This window comes from Plectropomus leopardus, chromosome 7 (assembly GCF_008729295.1).
Source record: "Plectropomus leopardus isolate mb chromosome 7, YSFRI_Pleo_2.0, whole genome shotgun sequence".
NCBI classification, from domain to species: domain Eukaryota; kingdom Metazoa; phylum Chordata; class Actinopteri; order Perciformes; family Serranidae; genus Plectropomus; species Plectropomus leopardus.
In genome coordinates, this window is record NC_056469.1 from 21,483,432 (window position 1) to 21,506,846 (window position 23,415).

The 23,415-nt window shown below is 39.0% G+C and overlaps 1 protein-coding gene across 1 annotated transcript in view; it reads right to left on the bottom strand.

Annotated features, from left to right (window-relative positions):
* The window catches only part of LOC121945591 (glutamate receptor ionotropic, kainate 3), a 117,210-nt gene that overhangs the window by 25,643 nt on the left and 68,152 nt on the right, over positions 1-23,415 (bottom strand). The window contains exons 5-9 of the mRNA XM_042489838.1: positions 19,729-19,782; positions 15,433-15,603; positions 12,632-12,775; positions 6,899-7,006; positions 3,869-3,982 (exon numbers count right to left, since the gene is read on the bottom strand). Coding sequence (XP_042345772.1) covers positions 3,869-3,982; positions 6,899-7,006; positions 12,632-12,775; positions 15,433-15,603; positions 19,729-19,782 — 591 coding nt within the window. The remainder of the gene's footprint in view (positions 1-3,868; positions 3,983-6,898; positions 7,007-12,631; positions 12,776-15,432; positions 15,604-19,728; positions 19,783-23,415) is intronic.

Sequence of the window (23,415 nt, forward strand, 5' to 3'; positions counted from 1 at the left end):
GTTGCCTTCGTCAATTGACACCGACCTCCAAGGGAGAGCGACTGAGCTGATGCCTGCAGTGACAACGACTAACAAAGAATAGCTAATAAATGATTTCCTTTATTTGGCGCCTGTTACCATTTCCCTGCCAGATAAACTTGCATGTCCCGCTGTGCATTTCAAAACACCCCGGTCCATTTATGCAGGGGCTGTAATACAATTTATTGCCTCCAATAGCCAGATGTATGATTTACAAACTGAGCTCTGAAGCGGCGTAATTGATTCTCCAGTGAAGGTGACCCTTGCTTAGTGTTTTTTTCTTTTTAACTGTAGCTTGTGTGGCACTAAGTAAAAAAAAAGATACAGTCAAAGAGGAGAAAATAGGCAGTCACAGCACACTTTATTCCCTCGGGGATTTGTTTTTCATGGGGGAAAGTGGATGTGATGAGGGTGGAGGTGGGGGCAACAAAAATAAAACATCATGTGCTGGTGAACACAGTGTTTGTTGAGGTTAGCTGCCTGCAAATAACAGTGTAAAACGAACAGGAAATAATTTATTCCATAAATTCTAACAAAATAAAAAGCGCCTGGGAAAACACAGTAAATGATCTTTAATTGTTTGCTATCAAAATATGAAGCCGCTTGGACATCACAATTAGGATAGCCTCTTAAATAAATAATAGCATATGAATACTTGATGACAATGCATTTAGAGAGCAAGTGCTTAGCCAAAAACTTTGCTCAAGTTGTCCAATTAACTTGATCAAAAAGTTTGCATGTTAAGGGAAAAAGTCATTACCATCTGTTTCTAGCCTTCCCATTCTTGCTATTCCCCAAGGTTTGGACTCAAATCAAAGTGTTTATACCAGTTCTCCCCTCACAGTCGCAGCATGGGCGTGCATAACAGAACGAGGAGGGAGGTGGGCTTGCACGGAGACATTACAGGCAATGGAGTGCAAACAATTAATGTAAGGGGGAAAACACATTAAGTGCCTTAATCTCTTCGACAAAGTTATCACTATAAAGCTGTCAGACGTCTTGTTCATGCATCACTGGGAATCAGTTTGATGCAATGTCATTACACTAAGAGGGGAGATTGATATTAAAGTTGAAGCTCTCTTCAGCAATCTGAAAGTAGGCGATTTGATCATCTTAAGCTAATGATTCCTGACGAAATAGCAAATCGAGAAACATGTCTGAAACGCTCAAGCACACTTTGAGGCAAAAATGACCCACAACATTTTAGGAAACATGAAATGTAACTGAAACACTTGAACTACTTGGTGAGAAACACATCTGCATTAACACCACTCTAACTACAACATAAAATCAGCCAATACTGGCAGTTTCGAGTGCAGTAGTTCAACATTACACCACTTAAATCCTTGTTCAATTTCTCCTCTTTGAGACAGAATTAACATAGATGGCACCTGATAGGCATTAATTATGTCCCGTCTTGACCTCACTTGCAGTAATTACAGCCTTGTGGTCCAATATAGGCATAATGATAGTGTTTATCCTTGTAGCTTGTATATCTGTCCTGAAAAGGTGCGGGGGGGTTGTGTCAGCTCCTCCTTGATGTCTCCACAAAGACCCCGGCATCCAGTGACAGTGTTAAGTGCATATAACTAGGAATCTACAAATGAAAGTGATGGGTCGCTGAGCGAGGGAACGCCAAGTTCTCTCTATCTGCACATGCAATTATTACATTCCCAGGAATAGTTCATTCTGTATCACTATTTTCTGCTTTGTTTTTGTTGTTGTTGTGTTATTCAAGACTTTCTCACTTAAAGCTGGGCGTTTTTCTTGAGACGGCAAAGAAAGACAGAAATTTGAAAATACAACCTCCTCTGCAGCTCTCCCCACTTTGTGCTCCATACAGTAATCCAGTGTTTCCCATACATTGATTTTTTTAATAATTTTATTACATTATAGAGCTTTCTCTCTATCAGAAAATGAAGAGGACAAGAATTACGTTGCTACTGCACCCTGCGGTCCCTCCCCCTCGCTTCCCCCAACTGAGAAATGCTTTCCGAGGAGTAGAACGGCTCTGGGGATGAACCTCAGGTTGGCAGCTGCTGTAGCAACTCAAAATTCAGAGGTCACAGTGGCTTAATGGCCACGAGTTGCCTCAGCCACTGGATGGGGGTCCGTCTCCTGAGCTCTCCTAGGCTAGGTGCATTGTAGTGGCAGGATGTGAGGCAGAGGACACACTATGATTTTAGGCATTTGCTAACTTTAGCTACAAAAACACGAACTTCTATTAGCCATGCTGTGAGCCTTTGGCTGCCATTAGTAGAAGGCTAAAAGGCCACATTTTCTCTCCATTTTTTAAACACTTAGCCGATATTGACACGTTGAATTTCACTTATCCCTATTCTCTTTTGTACTCTTTCTGATAAGTTCATCCTACTGGTTTCTTTGTAGTGTAGGCAGTTGTTGCCAGTGCTGGAGTTGCACCTTTCCCTGCAGGACTCTCCACCCTTGCTGTAGGCTTTCACTGAAGGAAAGTATTCACGCATCTACATTTGTAGAACAGCCAATAAGAGCAACCTCTCTGAAATGGCCCGTGATTGGCCAAAGTCATAGGTTCAGTTTTCTAAAGAAAACAGAGCAAAGAGGAAGTACAGACATCAAGTTTTCTCTCAGACCACATGAACTACAATATGCTCAATGTTTATTATTTTGCCCAAAGATGATAAAAAAAAAGCCCATCCTTGCTTTAACATGCTTATGATGTGACCTTAAAATTTCATCTGGATCACTGCTAATTGGAGTTACTGTTGCTTAACCTGTCAAGCTTCTGGTTCTCTCACAGCATACTTATGCAGTTTTTAATGATGGCTGCAGATTCAACATTCTGAATTCTGTGGATTTTTTTGAAAAAATGAGCCTTAGGCTCACATTAGATCCATGAGGTGGTTGAATGCACTGTGTGCATCTGTGGCTTCTTATTGTGTTCATCTGAACTTCTTGAAAAACAAGAACCCTGTAAAAAAAAAAAAGTGTCTCTAATATGGTACACACATGATTGTTCTATTTTGCAGTGTAGAGTTAGTTAGTCCAATGAGTATGAGAAAAAATATAAGATCAGACTCTTATTTTAGTGACATAACCCCCTTTGCTTCTATATACTTTATATTGCCAAACTATATACAAAAAAACTAAAATGTTTTGAGGAGTAACCAAGAAGTTGGGCAAACTAGCTATTTTAGAAAACACATTTAGTGTAAATGGAGTGCAAACTTTCCCAAAAGCAAATTAAGAGCAGGTTGGGCCACTAACAATAGCCTAAACTTTTATATAGTAACTTCCCCATTGTGGAAAACACATAGCTAGCCAGGCATGTTAATGTTTCCAACCCAAATTAGGGCAGTTAAACACACTGTTTAATCCATTCCTTACACTTTTGCTCTAATGCTTTTGGTTTGGAAAGACTTAAAAAAAAGAACACCTTCAAAAATCCTTGAATGCTGAGTATCGTTCTTACTCCAGCCTAATGCACACCGCTTCATAATGTAGGGAAACCTGAAGCTTGACAGGCCTGCTGTGCCTGGTTACGCTTGTTAAGCTATGATTGGACAATCTCTGTTTGAAAGAGGGATTAAGTGAACATTTTTTCATAAAATAGTATCAGAATATGAAATCTGTGATTTCTTTGCTATTCTTTGATGTTGCCAATATACTTTGTGTCAGTCACTCAGGGAAAGGAATGCAAACTGAATGCACTCCTTTCAAACGCTGCAATAACTACAGAGTAAGATCTGGCAGATGCTGGAAATAGATAAATATTACTGTAAAGCTTGAATTTAGTTGATGATCTAGAGGGGAAACGGAGGAGACATGAAGGGCAGGATGTGTTTTACGCAAGACTACACAGGTGACCTACCAGGATGGTGGTGATGACGAGGGAGCGGTTAGCCAGGGAGTCAGTGATGTTCATCCCTTTTCGCTTCGGCACTTCTGTGATGTTAAGACCTCCCGACGCACTCCACTTCCCCACCTGCGGAAGATGGAAAGCGTGTAGCTTAGTGTTCTGTGTCTGTTGGTGGGCTGTGACCCCGGCAGACTTGCCCGCCAACCAGTCTCCCACATTAGTGCCAGGTTGAACACATTTCCGGCAGCATTAGATGATTGGCTGAGTCACCTTTCTATTGGCAGGCCAGGGTGTTTTTGGAAAGCAGAGGGTAGTTGAGTGTATGTCTTCTAAGAAATAAAGTATGATGGAGAAATCAAAAAACTGGAATCGTTTTGTGAATTGTACGTTGAAACCATAGATTTACCAGATATTTTTGCAGCAGAATGAAATCCTGTAGATTGCAATGAGATTAGTGGAAAGCTCAAAAGAATAGATATTTTTAACAGATGTGAATCTACTGTATCACCTGCCCTCATCTTCAAACTATGCTGTCAAAAATAAGAAAAGCTTCTGTTTAATCTTAAAGGTCCAGTGTTTAGGATTTAGAGGGATATATTGGCACAAATGAAACATATAAAGTATTAAGTATGTTTTGTTTTCTGTACAATCGCCTGAAAATAAGAATTGTTGTATTGTTGTGACCTGAGAATGACCTGTTTTTATCTACATAAGGAGTGGGTCCTTATCCACAGGGATCACCATGTTGAATGGCCATGTTTTTCCAGTATCCAAAAATGGACAAACCAAACAGGCCATTCACATTTTGCGTTTTTCGCGTTCTGCAACAAGAGCCTCAGAAAAAAAACACTTTTTTAATGTCAAACTCCCTTATTAAGTTATTTTATTGGTTTATATCACCTGGTCTTTTTATTTTGGAAATGACCTCTGAGGATAATTGGTCTCCGGATTTTAACTTTTAAGAGAAAAAAGGAGAGCACACATTAGGTACTGGGCAAGCAGCCTGTCTTCGACGTGCGATACAGTAAAGGAACACTGACTCATAAAGTGATATTGCTGTATTCAATGTTTTTACCAGTTTAAATCACTAATAAATTTAGAATGGAGGAGACCTGTGTGGATAATCTGGCTCCCGGTTAAAACCTCCCAATCAATGAACACTGAAGGAATTTTAACCAGGAGAAGTTTCAGTCGGTTGCAATCTGCTGCTAGATGCCACTAATCTTACACATTGTTCCTTTAGGTGTTTACATAAATATATTGAGGAATACAAATGATAATGGTGGCTACAATTTCAATAATAGTAAATCATTATATTACACAGGCATATAAATATTTGTTTCTAATGTGTGTAAATGTACTGAAGCAAACAGAACATTCTTAAAAAACAGCAAATATTGCAAAAAGGTTACAGTTAAATTGAATGAAGGTGCAGCACAGGGTTGCTGGTTGGATTACACTGTGAAAGTAATTTTGCTCTGCAGTGTCGATGAGATAAGGCAAGAGATTTGAGCAAATAAAAGGAGTTATACATGCGAGAAACCCTCAGGCAAAGAGCTCTGCATATTGTAGAGACACACTCTGGAACATATCATTAGCACAAATAGTCCTGTGGCTGTCGGTAACAATCTCTGTTTGCAAGTCGAGCCCTCCACCAAACCCTCCTCCTATCCCTCCCGCTTCCCTCTATTACTACAGACATAGCTTTTAATATTCACTGGGGTTTGTGCTCGAGGTGGATCCATTTAAAGACATACAGCCCCCCACAAAAAAAGCATGAAAAACGTCTGTTAATGTCCTCCCTGCCTAATCCAGAGAGAGGCATATGCTCTAATTTGAAAAGCACATTAGTTACAGCTTGTCACACAACCAAAGAAGACTCCAGGAGAGAGATTTAAAAATATCTGTATGAATGCTTTCCGCTTTGCAAAATTCTTTCTAATTGTACCCAATTACAATTAGCTCAATTCATTAAACATGATTAGCAAAAGACTTGATTCAAAAGTTATTTACTCATGCAACCACACGGAGAGCATTACATTTATTTCACCCTCCTGAGCACACTTGACGTCGACTGAAAGTGGCACTCTGAGAACCTGTTCATAATTCCAGCATAAGCTCAAAGTTGGGCTAATATTCAATTACAATGGATTAGTTGAATAAAGTCCACATCTTAACCGGCTCAAACAGTTAAAGCCGATTCCACGGATATACAAGAAAAGAAAAAAAAAATCCAGCAATCCGCAACACGCTGCTGGATCAATGCTAACATGCCTGAGTGCGGGATTTGTCAGAGACACAATGAAAAGATGCTAATATGGCATCAAATACTATTGCAAGATGACTGTGCTTCAGCTTAATTGACCACACGCAGGACAAGATGCCAGTGAAATAGAGAAGAAGAATCATTTCAAAGCAGCTGTGTTACAAGCTCTATTCTTGAACAGAAGGGTTACAAGCTGAAAAGCCCCTGCTATTATATAGTGTTGAGCCTTTAGGGAGTACTTGAGGAAGTCATAATGGGACTTATCCCTATTTGATGTATTCATAATGTATGAAAGCCCTCCAGTAGAGAAAAGCTGTTATAGTCCAGAGGGTACTTTGCCTTCCAGTATAATAAAATAAGTTCTACATTACCAACGTTTTAGTCCCCCCCCTTCTTGTTTTTTTTTTTTTTTTGTAAAACATGTTTATACAGCTCATTACCACCAAACAGCATTTTGGGCATCACCTCAAATTATCATTAAGAGAGGCTGCAATTAACACCCTAATGTGTACCCTAATCCAATTTGCTTTATGATCCACTAACTTATGCTTATGTTGAAACAGCCAATTTGCTTCCTTGTTAGGAGGTAAATGATACTGTCAAATTTGCGTCATCTGTTCCACACCAAGAAGAAAATCTGAAACTTATCTGTCAAATCAGTAATCCATTTAGTTATTTCTTATTGTATAGTCATTGCAGACGTTATTCACGTATGTGATAAAACATTGCTATTCAAACTCAGTAGAGAATGCATTTTAAACGATGACAAAATTTACCTTTTCAAGTCCGTCCTCCTTCAGACTGATGATGTCCAGGTCGAAGTCTGTGCGTAGACCGCTCGTCTTGTTGAATGACAGTCTCCCCGTCAAACCATCCCAGTGGGACTGAAAGATAGCATATCTACATATTTATACTCCCATTTAAACACATTCATTTAGAAAGTTTTATATTATTATTTTGGTAATATAGAATACGGCATAAAAGTGTTAATCTTCGCACAATCTCATGCAATCAATACAAGAATCTTTTTGGAGGCATTAGACATTAAAACATTTCCAGCCGACCTCCTTCTTACTGTTTCAAGTCATCATCGCTGTTTTGATTGTGGTCTTTTTAAATTTAAATATCTTTGACTGGATGAAAGATTTTAGTCATCGGACATCTGGATTTTAATTTATCAGAGAACCAGGCTGAGTTAATGTTAGCAGCAGCTTGGACAGCAGATCACCAGCAAAGAAATATCCTGACATGGAAAAAACCCTAAGTGCCATTCAAAAAGAGTATATTTTTATAGATTGTTAGAATAATTTTGTTGTTCCAGGCTGTTTTTCTACTCTGGTTTTGAGGGTACAATGTATAGGATTTAGGGCAAACTATTGGCCGAAATGGTACGGAATATTGATACTATGTTTCTGTTAGTGTTTAATCACCTGAAAATATGAATTGCTGCGTCTTCGTTACCTTAAACTAAGCCGTTTGTATCTACATATAGAGTGGGTTCTCTCCCATGAAGTCTGCCATGTTGTTCCACAGTAGCAAAGGACATTCAATTCAAACATTGGCTCTAGATCAGGCCATTTTGCATTTTTGCATTGGCCAAGATAGTTCTCCTGCACACTTGGCAAAGAAGAAGAAGTTCAGTTTTGAAACCTCACAGCTTGATACCACTAAATCCTACACACTGGACCTTTAAAACAGCGCTTCTTACAAACGAAGAGATCGTATATAACATTAAACATGTAATGATGATTTTAGCTGCATTTAAATTGTGCAAAGTTCTGGTGTAATAGCTGACAGTGTGGCTGATTTTACACTCTGATTTCCTAACTGCAGCTCAGAATAACATGAAACACCTATGGAATGATAACTAGAAATAAAAATGAAAGATCTGTCTTTTATTAGAAAAATAATCCACAATATTAATTGGTTCCTGTGATTATAAATGACCTCATCAATCCTCAGTCTTTACTTTGGTAGCAGAAACAGTCTAAGATTACTTTTAAGTGTTTTATGTTACATATTTGCAGTGGTTTCATCATCTTCCAACTAAGTAGTAAAAAACAACAACTTTGTACTGCAATCCAACCCAGAAAAAACACAATATAATGCCTCATTATTGCCCAATCAGATTGTTGAGGTGTTGGTTCGATTCAGCGTAGTGTTTAGGTTATAGTTTACTTTGCATGATATCACATACCCAATATTTTGTCACACCTTCTGTCTTGTACATGTCTTGTAACAAAATATTTGGCTCACATCACAATATGACAAAAGTAATAAGTGAGTAAGCAGAGAGAAATTCACAACTGCTGTCATCAAAACACGCACAGCCACCACACTCTACGACACCCTCTATCTTTCACTGAGAGTAAAATCAAACCCACACACACACCCACGGATCAAAAGTACAAACACAAACCGTACAGAGCTGCATTTCCTTTTTTAATTACATTTTACATCTCAACGCCTCCGATGCGTTTTCCCTTCAGACTACGGAGTTAATTAACAACCATCTCCTTTTGCTTGATTCCCCATGAGGGGGAAAAACACATAACTGCCCCCTATTACGATTCCCTGATACCCGCCACCTCCACAGATGTGTTTATAAGCAAACACATGACAGTCTCTGCAAGACTTATTGGTGTCACACTTATGCTAATGGGGGTAGCAGTATTTCAGCACTCATGGTGCCAGCTCTTTTTACCTGTAACTGTTAGTCATTATCTGTTTTAGTTTATTCTTGGCATCTGTACAGTATGGCGTGCTCAGCCATTGGGGGGGGGTTATTTTATTTTTTTTTTAAATCAAATGCCAAGATTATTTTTCGTATTCATTTACTCTTTTGTCTGTTGTGATCTTACTGCAAAAACAGATTTTTAATTGTCTATCGGTGTCTCTTTCATTCAGTCACAGTCTTTGATGCAGGAGCTAGATCTCTATTAAGTCCTGGTACAATAGAGTAATTAATCCTTGTGTGTCGAGTTGCAGCACTTTTCTGATATTTAAAATCCAAACTGTCACAACCCTACAGGCTATAGCTCTCACTTGTCTCTCTCGTAGCTTGCCAAAATTTGTTGTGAGAAGATCGAAGCTTCAAGGAGAAATTTGTGGCACTCTTCTTTCTCAAACCCCCTCATACCTCATTCCATCTGGCCTATCGCCACCGAGGTGGGTGGCATGTTCAAACAGCTCTAATTCAGAGAGTGACATAAACGCCTCAGCCACATCACATCCGAAGGGCCAATTCGACCTTCAGAACATGTCAGACGCCTGTCTAGAAGAGAATGTAAATCACGCCTGTGTGGTTTTATAACCGAACACTAAAGCATGTTTGGATAAGGACAATGTAATAATATTTCACTGCATGCCTTTAGACATCACCAATACTAGTCAGTGACATAGCTGCTAATGGTACTGCTTATTGGTAGAGCCAACAATGCTCGCCGTTTCAGCTGACCCTGTGCACCACACACACACATACACAAACACACACACACACACACACACACACACACACACACACACACACACACACCATTCACAAACACAACATTGTTTGTTGTGCATTGTAATGGTATAGACCTTTGCCGTTTTGTGATTGCATATTTGGAAAACAAGCAAGAATTGTTGGTACAACTCAGACACAAACAAGAGTATTAATGAATGTTGTGCCAGTTGGGGATGTGGAGCTGAGGAGCATTATATTATGGGGCATCAGATACAGAGCAAAATTTTATACTTTACGCTTTAAATTCTTTGTGCTCTAGAAGCGGTTGACATCAGACACATTGTCAGTGAAAGGAGAAAATTTGTTCTTCCTCAGCTTCTAACGTAGCACTCCGAATAATGATACAGCAACTTTTTTTTTCACTGTTGATTCATCATTATAAAGAGTAACACGCTGTAACTCTAGTTCTATAAACACAGACAGACAACAGGGCTCTGTGCTGTAGGTTAGACCCCTTATTTCTGCCAAACCACATACTGAAAATCAGATTACATGTAGTTCAATTCATCCCTAATGGCCCTGTCCCCACCATCTTCTCCAGTTGACACTCCTCCTTAAGGCTCATTTATGCTCAACATTAGATATGTACACAAACATGACAGAGCTTCTTGTCCGTAGTCTGTGTTCAGTTCGTCCATAGTTGTGCATTTTTCTGAAAGCTTATAGACACAGCAGAGCGGAGCACTGAAATTCATGGGGGCAGTGTAGTGTAGCCTATTTCAAGCGAGACACGACCATTTAAAAAATGGTAGAGCCAAAAAAATCTCTAATATGGTGGAAAAAATTTGCAGTCCACATGTTTAGACATCTTTAATGGCTTCAAAGATCGCCCCTGTCTACAACGCTGCCTTTGTTAAAACGCACATTATCACGACCTCCTCCATCGTCACCATGTTTGTTATTGTCAGAAAGTCTTGACTCTGCCCTCGGGGTTCATCTAGTGGGATGTATCGATGAAAACATAAAGGACGCATTGAAGAATGTGGACGGTTACAGCTGCTTGAAATGAATGGATATATTTTTGGTCATAAAGGGAGTATAAATGAGTCCTTCAGAATTAAAAGAAGCAGAAGAGAGCTCTACCAGTATTCAGAGTCAGGTTACAGTGGACAGGTTTATCTATTTAACAGGCCTCTACAGACCTAAGGGCCAATTCTTGATAACCGTACCCCCCCTTTCTTTGATGCTGACAAAACTCAGGCCAGCTTGTCTCTCTTGAGTGGCCAAGAGAGAGCGCTTTGGCAGAAGGTCACAAGACACACAACTCATAAAACTGTAGATAGCTGTGGGCAAACTTGCCAACACTTCACCAGACTTAGTGCAAGGCACTGAAAACACAAGTATCTGTCTTTAATCCCCACAGGTCCCTTTTTAGTGAAATGCTCAGACCTCAAGGAAGTCACTTACTGCTAAACAGAAGGAGGGGGAAAACCAAGAGGGTTTAAACATCTATCCGTACCCCATCTATCTTTGCAACTCAAGAAAAAGTGGTTGGTCCCTGTCTTTTAATATCAATGCAAAGACAGAGCCTGGTGCTATTTTGGAAAATCAGACTTTGCTTTCTCAAGGACACTGCCTGCCAGTTAGGGAAATCCTTGGAGGAGCCAAAAGTGGTGGCTGTTTCAAACCTCCCACTCACCCACACTTTCTTTCAAAGTGCATGCTTTAGGGGAAACAAAAGGTTAGATTTTTTCGCCTTTTGAGTCCTGCTTCTGCCCCTGCTTACCACCGCACAGCAAGGTCATCAGTTAGCCCATATTCAGCTCCCCACATGTGGCTGGTACCATGAGTTCGGGGTCCATTCAAGTGTATAGTTTACATGAGCCACGCACAATCCACTCCTCTCTCTTTGTACACCTGGCTGAAGGTAGAAGTTCAATTGACCTGCTGCTCCCTTGCCTCTCTCATTAGAGCCAAAGTGCAGGGCAGGCAACAGCACTTTATGACAATGGGATCGTGGTATTTGTGACATCTGAAGGCGACCATCCACAGCCACAATGGCTGCCTACTCTGACTTTGGCCCTGGTTCCTCAATGTTGATGCAATTTTACTCTTTATCATCTTTCATTTCGATTGAGAAGGATGCTGTCATGCTGCTGATAGATGATGTCCTAGTAGATCTAAAGCAGTAAAGCTCAGGAGAGATCATTGCTGCTTGAGGAAGTCTAAACTGGCTAAAAGGCATGCTCAAAACTAGTCATAAATGCTGTCAAGATGCTTTGCATGTAGGTGCGTAAAGCACCAACAGAGACTGTGCATGGAGAAAGTCTTTGGACTAAGTCATGGGTACTGATCAGAAGTTGTCAGCCATGTTGCTGATGATAAGTGGATGAAGAAAGAGGTTAAGCCCTTTTTATACGGACAGCCCCCTGTAGCCATCATTCTGATTGCTCTGTGGGTATGTGCAAATTTATTGGGCAGTTACTACAGATGAGAAATCCTGGTTAGAGGGCAAAGCCTGCGTAAAACACTGTAGATCCAGGAGGTTAATTCTTTAATTTTGTAATAATTGCAGTGATTATAAGAAGGGAAAACAAATGGAAATCCTGCCACTTACTGTATAAACCACACCTAAACAAATACAAATGATTTTGTTCTTTGAAATCAATATACAAATAGTAGCATCTCTGCACACCCTTAATCTGCCGTTTTGCTCAGGCTTGTTTGTGTATTCTGAGGCACTGTCAGACTCTCATGTTAGATTAAATAAGAGCCGATTACACTAGTTGTGCTTTCAAAAGGTTACAGTACGTGCTTTCTGGAAAATAGGTTATGAATACAGGGAATTTATAAAGCTGACAACAACACTGCTTTGATGTGTCTATCAAGGCTTGGTTTGTTTTGTGTGTGGATATGATTGATTTGCTGGGTAAATATCCAAGTCCCAAAAGACTACATAGTCCACACTCCACTGCTATTGTCATAGTCACCACTTAGTCAGTATGCGCTAATATCAATAATACTTAAATCAAATAGCAACAGGCCAAAGCTGCCCCATCACCTCTTTGATGAAACTCATGAAGCGCCCTCCAAATCTCCAGGGTTTGTGGCGGTGGCACTGCAGCGAGTTTACCGTCATCTGTGGAGCGTGCTGGTACGAGACGGATACAATGTGGACCGCATCATAGGTCAGAGCCGCATCTGTCTGGAATAAGGGGTGAACATTAATTCAGCTGATGCCTGCGGAAAGACATATATAGTTTGGTCACCATCTCATCTTCACATTAATATTGAAAGATCTAAAGGAGTTCTGACAAATGCTTTTTTCTCATATCATCCATTAGACACACATAGTTATTATTATTATTATTATTATTATCATATTATAATGATAATAATAATAATACATTTTATTTATTCATTGAGCGCTTTTCACAATACTCAAAGACACTTAACAGAGACAAAAACAAACTCAATTAAAGCCAGTGATTGTAGTAGTATTTAATGTGTATTTTTTAAATCTATTTTTGAGGCACTTTTGGCGCAATTTTCTTTTATCCTTTACGAGTCTTTAATTTTATTACATCATGGGTTAAGACTCTTTTTAAAGGCTAACTATATACACTGTAACTATATTTAAGATAGATATAATGGGGATGGGTATGAGTATATACACTGTGTGTAAGTAAAAATTCTTTTTGGCACATTTGCTACATTTTTAATGAATGTTTTAGATTTGTAACATTCATTTTTAGCATTTGCACATCAGTGGACATATATTAAAAAGAATCAAGTGGAAAAACTCCACTTTATTTTATTAGTAAAATAAGGACAACCTATATAAATATTTATTTTAGACCTCATTCCTTGCAGTATGTTGCAAAGGCTCACTGTTTATCAACACCTGCACTATAATTGCCATTTATTTCAGACTATGCATCCATTAGCTGACAACACTGTAGCTTCACAGTCTGTAACAATCTCCAGCAGAACAGCCTGAACAGCCTGTGGGTATGGATTCAACAAGAGCTGGAAGCTTTCCATAAAGATCTTTCTGTCTTGATGGCATAATTAAATTTCTGCAGATTTGTTGGTAGCACATTCATGCAATGACCATCTTGCTCTCTCTCATCCCAAATGGGCTGTGCTGAGTTTGATATCTGGACTGTGTGGGCCATTGGAGTAAGACAAAGTCCCCATCATTTTCCTAGAAACATACTGAGACAATGGTGCATTATCCATTATAAACTATCCATTTGAAAAAGAATGGCTGTAAAGGGATGCACCTGGTTTGAAACAATGTGAAGAGAGAATGGTGCATCCAAAGGATAATTGGTGCGAAGGGGCCTAATGAATGTTCTCCACAGCATTATATCACCCCCATCTGTACTGTTGAAAGCGTAAAAGATAACCCAGCGGATTTGTGCTATTCCTGCCAATATCTGACCCTGTCATCAACATGCCAGGGCAGAGCCAGGAATTCTTCTGATGAGATGGCTTTTTCTTTTTTTTGCCTCTTCAGTCATTCAGTTTCAGGGTTTTAAGCTCACTGTAGCTTCACCTTTTCGCCTAGATAATGGGAGAGAAAATTGTGCTCAATGGGTATGATGTGATACAGGTTGTCCTGTGTGAGACCTCTCATAAACCTTAACCTTGCATAACTATGTAAGCTTGACTGATTTTTGTCTTCTAACCTCTCTAATCAGCTAGACAAATTCCCCACAAGAACTATGAGTAAATAGTAGACGCTGGGCTGCACACAATCCCAGGGCAATAGTTGTTTATAAAAGTCTGGAACCACTCGGTACAGTACTAATGGTCATAGCACTTTAAAAAACATTTGAAATATGTATCTTTCCCATTCAACATTTATTTGAACTGTAGCTGAACCTCATAAATTTGTTGACATTCTTCATACAGTGTTTATGTGTTATTCATACACGAGCCACAGCCTGAAAAAGTCAAAGTTTGTGTACTTAAGAGCTGCAACTAAGGATTATTTTCATCATCGATTATTTCTTGATTAATCGAGTAGTTGTTTGGTCTACAACAGGGTCCGGGGACCCCGGGGAACCTTGATGGAGTTCCAGTGGGTGCCCAAAAAATGGGAAACAAGTTTATTTTTGCCATTCAATTCACTGCAGAAGTGAGCCCAATGTGAGTAAAAGGCATGAGTGACTATCCATAACCATTCCTCCATGGTTATCTCCTCAGTTGTTGACAATAGGACAGTAACTTAGGTTTATTGTCATTGTAATCTATTTTTGTGATCAATCAATTAATAATTTTGTTGTCAAAATGTCAGAAAATAGTGAAACATAACCTGTGTAATTTCCCAGAGCCGTTGAGGTCATCTTCCAGTGGTTGGTTTTATCAGACTAACAATCCAAAAACCTAAAGCAGTTGAGTTTATTATCTTCTATGACAAATAAAACAAAACAACTTCTTACATGAAGCCTGAAACCAACAAATAATGATTACTCGATTATCAAAATATTTGCCACTTAATTTTTTGTCGATCAACTAATCGATTAATCGACTTCTTGTTTCAGCTAGTTGACAAAAATTTAATTCCAACTGATTACCAAATGAGTTGGCAGTTAACATAATTAAAAGTTGAAAACTAAACGATTAATCGAAGCAGCTCTAGTGTAGATCAGAATGTACCTGATATAATAATAGTAATTGCTGTGATGAAAGAGTTTGATCTGGGTTGCTGTTAAGGTTTAAACCAGTTTCCTACCTTGGGCAAAAGCCATGATGGATAGATAAGACAGACAGATAGATAGATGTGGCCCCTTTTTATATTGACATTTTTGTGACTGATTTTAAATGGAACAACACAGACGTAATAAAACATACCGTCATGATGCCCTCCAGCAGGCCCGAGTCGGGTTTAGGTGGTATCTGCCTTTCCATCGACCATTTCTCCACAATAGATGCAACCTGGGGATTATCCACGTTGAGGATGCGGAAGCCGGTCATGTTGACACCGCAGAAGCGATACGGCTCCAGGTCAATGGCCATCAGGTCCTTTTGGGAGACAACAGTAATGAAGGATGGATTCTCATTTAGTCTGCCAACACTGAGCATCCCTGTTTGAAGTATTCATCCTGGCTGGATGCTTTCTCCTCACATGAAAGAAAGTGACGCAGCTGCTGATAAAAGAGATGCTATATTAAGACCAAATGGAGTGAAAGGAAGGAGAAACACAGTAGTTTTCAATGTCAAATCAGGAGATTTAAGCATAGTGTCTGGAAGCAGCGTCTGTGTAATAAATGGAATATAAAAAGGCTCTGGTGGCGGAAAAGCTTTTCTGCTGGCAAACCATTTCAGAATTGACAAATTGTTATTATTTTTGTGCCTACATAATAAGTAATTACACTATACAAACTACAAGCTTGTGATATATTTCGTCCGTCTTAATCATATTCTTGTGAAAGAATCTTTATAGGTGCACATTTCTTATTTGGGAAGATTAACTATTGTTTGTAACTCAGACAAATTAAAGAACAAGAAAAAAAACACGAATTCCGTTGGATCGTATTAATAATTCAACAACTGCATTCCCTTAGCAACTTCCAAGCAAAAGCTATTCAGTCTGAGCTGCAGTAATTTCTGGGCCAGCCATTATAGCTGAAGTGTGAAGTCACATGTTGACACATGTCGTGCCGGAATAGGCCAGGGGGCTTGGAAAAGACATTTGGATGAACATAGATATTTCATTAGCACCCTGTGGGGTTAGTGCTGGGGGAACGAGAGCGTGTAAGACTCTTACTAAAGAACGGCCGCTGCCAGTCGCTGAAAAATCTCTCCTCTTTTATTTCTTTCCCACCAGAACGCAGTACAGTACTCTCTTTTATGAAGAGAGATCAAAGTAAATCACTGTTGTTCTTTATGACATTCAAAACTGCTCCGAAAAGTAGATCAGGTTACAAGTTTCCGAGCTTTGAAGCTAAGAATACAAACTAACTGGGACAGAATTGTTTGTAAAAATATAATTTGTCTTTTGTGACATCCTCTTTTCTATTAGGGCATTTTGGGATGTCAGAAAAGTGACTTGTTCCAATTATAAGTTCACTTTTTACAGCGCTGCTTTGTACGCACATCTTTAATACAAAATCAACATAATCCTACAGTGGTGTTACACTGAAATCTTTGCCAAGGCAACGTGCTGCACATGTCTGAGTGCATACAGACGTGTTGTGGAGGTGGCAAACATAACAAAGTTCTCAGCTTCAGGTTCTCAGAGATAGCTATGACAGACTCATTTTAAAGGACAAGGAAGTTATTACCCCATACCACTCCGCTGTTGCCTTTTCACGCTCTAATAAGTCGGCATTTCCCTCACCTCAGAAGATAAAACACAGACATCACTGGATTCCATCGAGAGGAAATTGTATTGCCATGTACGCCACGCAAGTATTCATCATTTTGGATCAAATCAAGCCGCCAGGTATAATCTCCTTAATGGTGTGTCTATCAATATGACAGCTTATTGCAGCATTAGATAGATACCACTCTCTGATTCTATAAAGATATCCTGCCTTCATGTGAAAAATATGGTTGTCGCAGAAACTCATATCAAATAAAAGTTTTTGAGTTAATCCTCTGGTAAATATGTTATATCTATAGAAAACCTAAACCAGCACATTTGCAATAAAAAGAAGCTCTCCCTATTAAAGCGGTAGACATGCTCCACAAACATAACGTACAGCAGAACAATGTCACTGCCACACTGTCAAGTGTGAAAGATGATGCATATCATGCCTGGACATTTCGTGTCATATCACATTATCACAACAGGCTGGACGTGTCCAGAGAGACAGGGAGGGTGTGTGTGCACCAGAGAGAGGCAGAAACAGAGACGATAACAGAGAGTGAAAGGAACAGCACAGATCATGCTGGTATTCATTCCCATTCAGTCTGTTTGTCTCCAGACAGTCAGCGTCTCAGTGACGAGCAGCAACAGCTCCCTGCTGGGTCCGCTTGTATTAGTCAGACGAGATCATTTTTTGTATTCGACTGAGAACATGAAATGCTCGGGACGGGAATGAAAAAGTAGCACACTCAGGTTACATTAAACATAATCTGATACAGTAAAAAACATGTTCATGCCTAAATCAATTCTAATTTTACAGAATATGGCTGGCAGTATTTTTTTGTATTCATCAAAAACAAATCTCATGGAAAGACCAAAATCAACGTCATTTCAGACTTCTTTACCCTGTCTGTGAAACTTGTTCCTACTGAAGACATGTGGTCACTTGGCAGTTTATTAAGAAAGAGTTAAAACTAATGCAGTCTAACACAGCAGTCCTGTAACAAATGCTGCCTTCACCACTGAATGAATAATGCTCAGTTTTTTGCAGATTCAACTTGATAATTTTGGAGGCTTGTGGTGCTGTTAAATTTTATTGCATTATACAGAGAGGTGTTTATGTTATGACTGATATACATGGGGTTGATAGAATGACAGAAACACTTGTCTGTAAGAAACAATACAATTCAACAGCACCACAAACTGCAGCCTCCAAAATGTACTAAAGATGGAGGAGGAAATTGTTAAAATATTGTTATAAAATTAAATACACTTTGACCTGCCGTTTTCATTAGGAACAAAGAGGTAACATCCCTAAATATACTTTTATTTTTAAACAGTTCAACTCAAGATAAACTACAGTACCCATTTTCATTGTGATGAAAGAGCATGTCACCCAGTGTAACATTAGTCATTAATGTGTTTTCATTAGTTTATGGGCAATGGAAGGCTAATGGCTACAGACTGTTGTTTGTGGGAACATTTCAGCTAGTTTTGGTCTTTTCATAGGATCTGCAGATTACAAGAAAAACATGGAATATCTCCTGACATGAGAGTCAAATAATGAACCTTGTCAACATAAATTACCATAGAGAGTATGCAACTACACTTGTAGGAGATTGACTGAATATATTAAAGTAACATGTTTCTAACTTTATTATTGAAAATACAGGCAGTGTTAGAAAAAAATCCAGGTAGAAAACCCCTGCGTCATGTACATCAATCTGTGTCTTTGAAATTTTATGCTATATGTAGAATATTTTCATCATTTATCTTAGTAGTAGTAGAAATTTCACCTTGAAGAACACGTAAATTGCTGGTCTATCATTGCCTCAATTGGTTAAATTGGTTAGTGTGTAAAGAAAAGTGGAGAAAATCTTCAAAATATAGCGCACTTAAACTGATATTGTTTTTTTTAAGGTTGCTAAAATATATGATGATGCTGTCCCTGTTTACAGCAGAACATTTGCTTAGCTCCTGTGCCGGTATATTTAGCATATAAAAGACACCAGCAAAGAAACTAAGTACATAAAATAAGCAAAGCATAATTATCAGATGGGTTGGACCACCGTGTTTAACTATCTCATTAAACAATACAGTTATGGCTGAAAGCCTCAACAGAAATAAACAAGTTCTCACATATCTCAGCAGCTGAAATCAATTGCCTGTTGTCTATTTGATTGTTATTGTTAGTGCAATGTCACATCAGCTTTGGTCCCTGTTTATTTCCTGTCAGCCGCTGCATTAACTAACAGTCCAACGGGTAATTCAGTAACCCATTAATGATGTTTATTTTGCCAAGTAAGAAAAGTTCTATTGACCTTAATAAACACTCAAATATAGCCTGAAATCAATAACTTACATTTAGTTGTTTATCTAGTCTGTTTATTAAAAGCTTTGTAAGTTGATCTAGGAATTATATGCGATTAAATTCATGTGCTTCAGTTTTGCTGGTGATGTGTTCCCATTTAGTCCACATTTTGTCAATTTTCACTTTAAGAATATATGGCATTTAATTTAATTATATATCGCGTAAGAGCTCACAGAGGACCAATTTAGGTCTTTTTCAAACTTGGAAGCCACATTCAGTTTTGAATCTCAAGCTGTTGTTTTTTTATACTGCCACCTCAAAGACTTCTGTTGACTTCACTATAAAGCGGAGTGTTTACTACAGCACACTGAAGACGCCATTATGCCTCCAGCTTGTCAAACAAAATTGATATTATGGACTGGTTCCAAACCCCATTGGCAATTAGCCACTATTCATCAAAAACTCAAGCGGTAGGGAGATGAGAACAAACGAGACTCTATTTGCATTAACAAGCATGGTACATTACCAGAGTGGTGAAGATATAGTGGTAATACTCTGTCATCATCCCCATGGTCTGGGCCTGGAAGGAGATGGAGACAGAGGATGGGAAAGAAAGGTGTGAATGAATAGAGACAGGATGGAGAAAATGGTCATTTTGTCATGTCAGGGCATTTTAGAATCAACAGCACAGTGAGAACAAACAGCACCAAAGAGATGCTCAAAAAGACCTCGTCAGTGAGGGAAAAAAAATAGCCAGGTTTTAACGAGCATATTGACAACACGCTGTTTATTTTGTAGGCAAGTTTCTGCTGTAGCTTGTCAGGATTTCTACACCATATGTGGTCCACAGAATTACAGAATAGCACCAGTACTTGATGCTTTCCTATGCATTTAAATGGTTTGCAATGGCGCAGGGCACGTGACGTCATTCCAGCAGAGAAGAGAGCCTTCAATCAAAAGAGCTCGTAATCTTTGCCTCACATCCGAACACTCCATCACTGCCACTTGTTTCACTCAATCTACATTCAAAGGTACCACATTCCCATGGCGGCTGTTCTTCCTATTTAATTGTACCATCTGTCGTTTAAAAAAAAAAAAAAAAAGAGGAGAAAAAAAAAGCCAAGGTTATGTAAATAAGATGCTGTGCTTATGTGGAGGCAAATTCCATTCTCCATCAATATATATCAAGCCAAACAAATGACATTGAAACTTTGTGTCATGTTTTATATTGTGAGTGGGAGTTTTCATTAATTAGAGTAATTTTTCCACTGCTGCAGGGTGAATTCAAAGGTATGGAACAATAAAATTCTGTCGACGTTTCTTTTCTTCATCAACCTCCTGTTTTAGTAAACCTCCATATGTTCCCACCACAACAGTAGCAGGGTCACACATAAAAGTTCTTTTAAAAGACGCCAGGGACGTGCTTCTCATTTCCTCCCATCCAATCTGAGAGGAAATATAACCTGACAGAGGCATGTTGAGTGAAGGTGAGCCTCTCAGAGTGAAGACAGGACCCTACATACTGCAAGTAATCATGGCACGACGAACAAAGTATTCCAAGGGCATAATGCATTACTTGATATTGAAACCCCTTTAAAACAGTTGCAGCAGATTCTCCTTTATACGCCTGCATCTGCTGTACCAGTCAAGTCACATTACACATGAATTCACTTCTGTCTTTTGAATTCTACTTATTGTCTTGGATAGGACTGAGCTTTTTGTAAATGGAGCAGTCTGCAAACCTTAAGATACTGTAGTTCAGTAGCGGGTACATTTTGTCACTGCTGCTTGCAAATCAAAACGTAGGTGTTATTCATTCCAATTATGCCTAGTAAGAAAACCATTTTAGGGGACTGTCACATAAAATTTCATTGAGACATCAAGCTTTGTGTGGTGCAGTATTGAAAGTGGCTAGATTTACCAGATTGTTAGAATCTTCTCACTTCATTTTAGTAGGGCTGGGCGATTACACCTAAAATAAATATCACCATTAATTCAACATTTTACCCCGATTACAATTAATGAAAGAATTTTGCTTTTTGCTTTTTCTTTTGTTTGTTTATTTGTTTTTTGTCTCCATAGTTTACTGGCAGATTCATTTGAGCATGGTGTGTTGGAGTGTAATAAACATGTGACACATTATATTTTTATTTATTATTATATTATACATTGGCCACCTCTCCTGACTGCAGGTCTGTGAATTTAACTTGCTGTGTGCTCATTTTACTCTGGCATTTTTTTTTTTTTGAGTAGGCCTACTTCTTCTATAGCTGCCAACAGCCCACCAACATTCTCAATTAGAGAAAGGTTGAAAAAAAAAAGGCAATGTGCTTGGTTGGCCCCAGGCCCCCAAATCACCACATCTGCCCCCGGTAATATTAACGAGAGCTCAGTACAAGCGGCTGGATGAGACACAGAGTGATGAGTCCTGGTGTTTCTAAATAATTCCATCCAAAGTCTAACGAAACCTGAAATTAAAACAAAGTAGTCTGTAGAAGTCTAAAGACGGCACTTACCGCTGAATATTTGTCTGTTTGTTCATTCAGACTCTTTGGTGCTGTGAGGAGAAGCTCTGCTCTGTTTGTCTGTCTCTCTCACTGTGCTGCTGTTGGACGATCAGCTGTTTGATCCGCAGTAATCAAATGCAGCTTTGTTGTCAAATACTCAGCTGTATTCTGAGGTCAAATTTGTTCACTGCATTATATGATTGTTCAACACTTGCGACTTCCTGTCGCAGTGTTTTGGTGTGATATTTGCTTTGTTGCTGTGAGAGCGTGAGACAGAGCCCGGCAGAGCATGAGCCATGCGGCAGATGCGTGAGAGTTGGCAACCCCGGTGGGGAAAGGATTAACAGGACTTAAAACATAACCGAAATAATTAAAAAAAAAAAATTGGGCTAGATATTATATATTATTATTATATATTATATCAATATGGTCATATGAGAATAAACATCATTTTTAGATTTTGGATAACCTAATGTTGCAAATGTCATCTTTTCCTGATTTTAAAGGCTAGGGTTAAGGTTAAGGTTACTGTGGGGTGAAGTAATTTTCTGAAATTACCAGACTGTTCTAGGTGTTCTATTATTTGCCTTTACCCACTTAATCATTCTATCGACATTACGTTGGATTTTTTTAATGAAAATTCTCATTGTGTAAGTCTGAATATTTTGTGAAACCATCAATAATCAACCCCTACAATATCACAATATCATTATCAAGTTATTTGTTAAAAATATACTGTGATAAATCAATGATGCAGAAGACACAGTTAAAGATGCATGATGCTGGTGTGCAACATTTTTAGTAGTTTTTTAGCTAAACACAGTGGATGCAGTATTCTTGGCATCACTCGTAACATTTTCCCCTTATTTTAAAAGCTGTAGCACCCTGACAATTTGGTCATGGACAGGAACTGTCTGTAGCATTTTAGCCTCAAAACCTCCTCTCACTTCTTCTCTCAAGAGGACTCTGAATCCTTGGTGCGAGATGTGCAGACTGGCCACGAGCGAATATATGTCAGCTTAGATCTCAATAACTTGGGAGGACTGAGTTATTTAAATAACTTGGGAGGAGATGATGCATTTGGTAAACATGCTAACAGAAGCTGACAGCACCCTGAATGGATGGGGGTGGGGAGGGTGGTGGGTCCACCAGCCTGTTCTTGACATCTATAGAGCATTAGACCACCTACACAATGTCTACACTGTACATCATACTGACAGTTTTTTTGTTGACTGGCAATCATTTATATTAAACCCTGTTTCATAATGAGTTACTTTGGATCTGAGATGTATATTTAAAGTCTGGCCAAGAATTAACCTGTGAAAATAGTTTAACAATCTATAATACAAAGCCTGTGGCAACAGATGCACAGACAACACCAAGTTATGACGTGTTCTCTATATAAAGGGTAACTTGTGTATTTTCCACCCTGGACCCAATTTTCCAATGTTTTTGTGTCTAAGTGACTAATGAGAATGACAATTGTTGATGTCATTGCAGCCAGCAGTGGCAAAACTGGCTGCAATGTAATGAGCTGATTTACGTCTGCTGAAAGAGCTTGTTTTTGCCACTGATTGGCTCAGATTGTTATTTACAACTTACAGAGAGGATCCTTACAGAGGTTGACCTTTTTGTTAAAGAGTAAGACCCTGTTTTGTTTTTTTTTAACTAGAAACAGACCCGAAATCGCCATTGCCAAGCACACC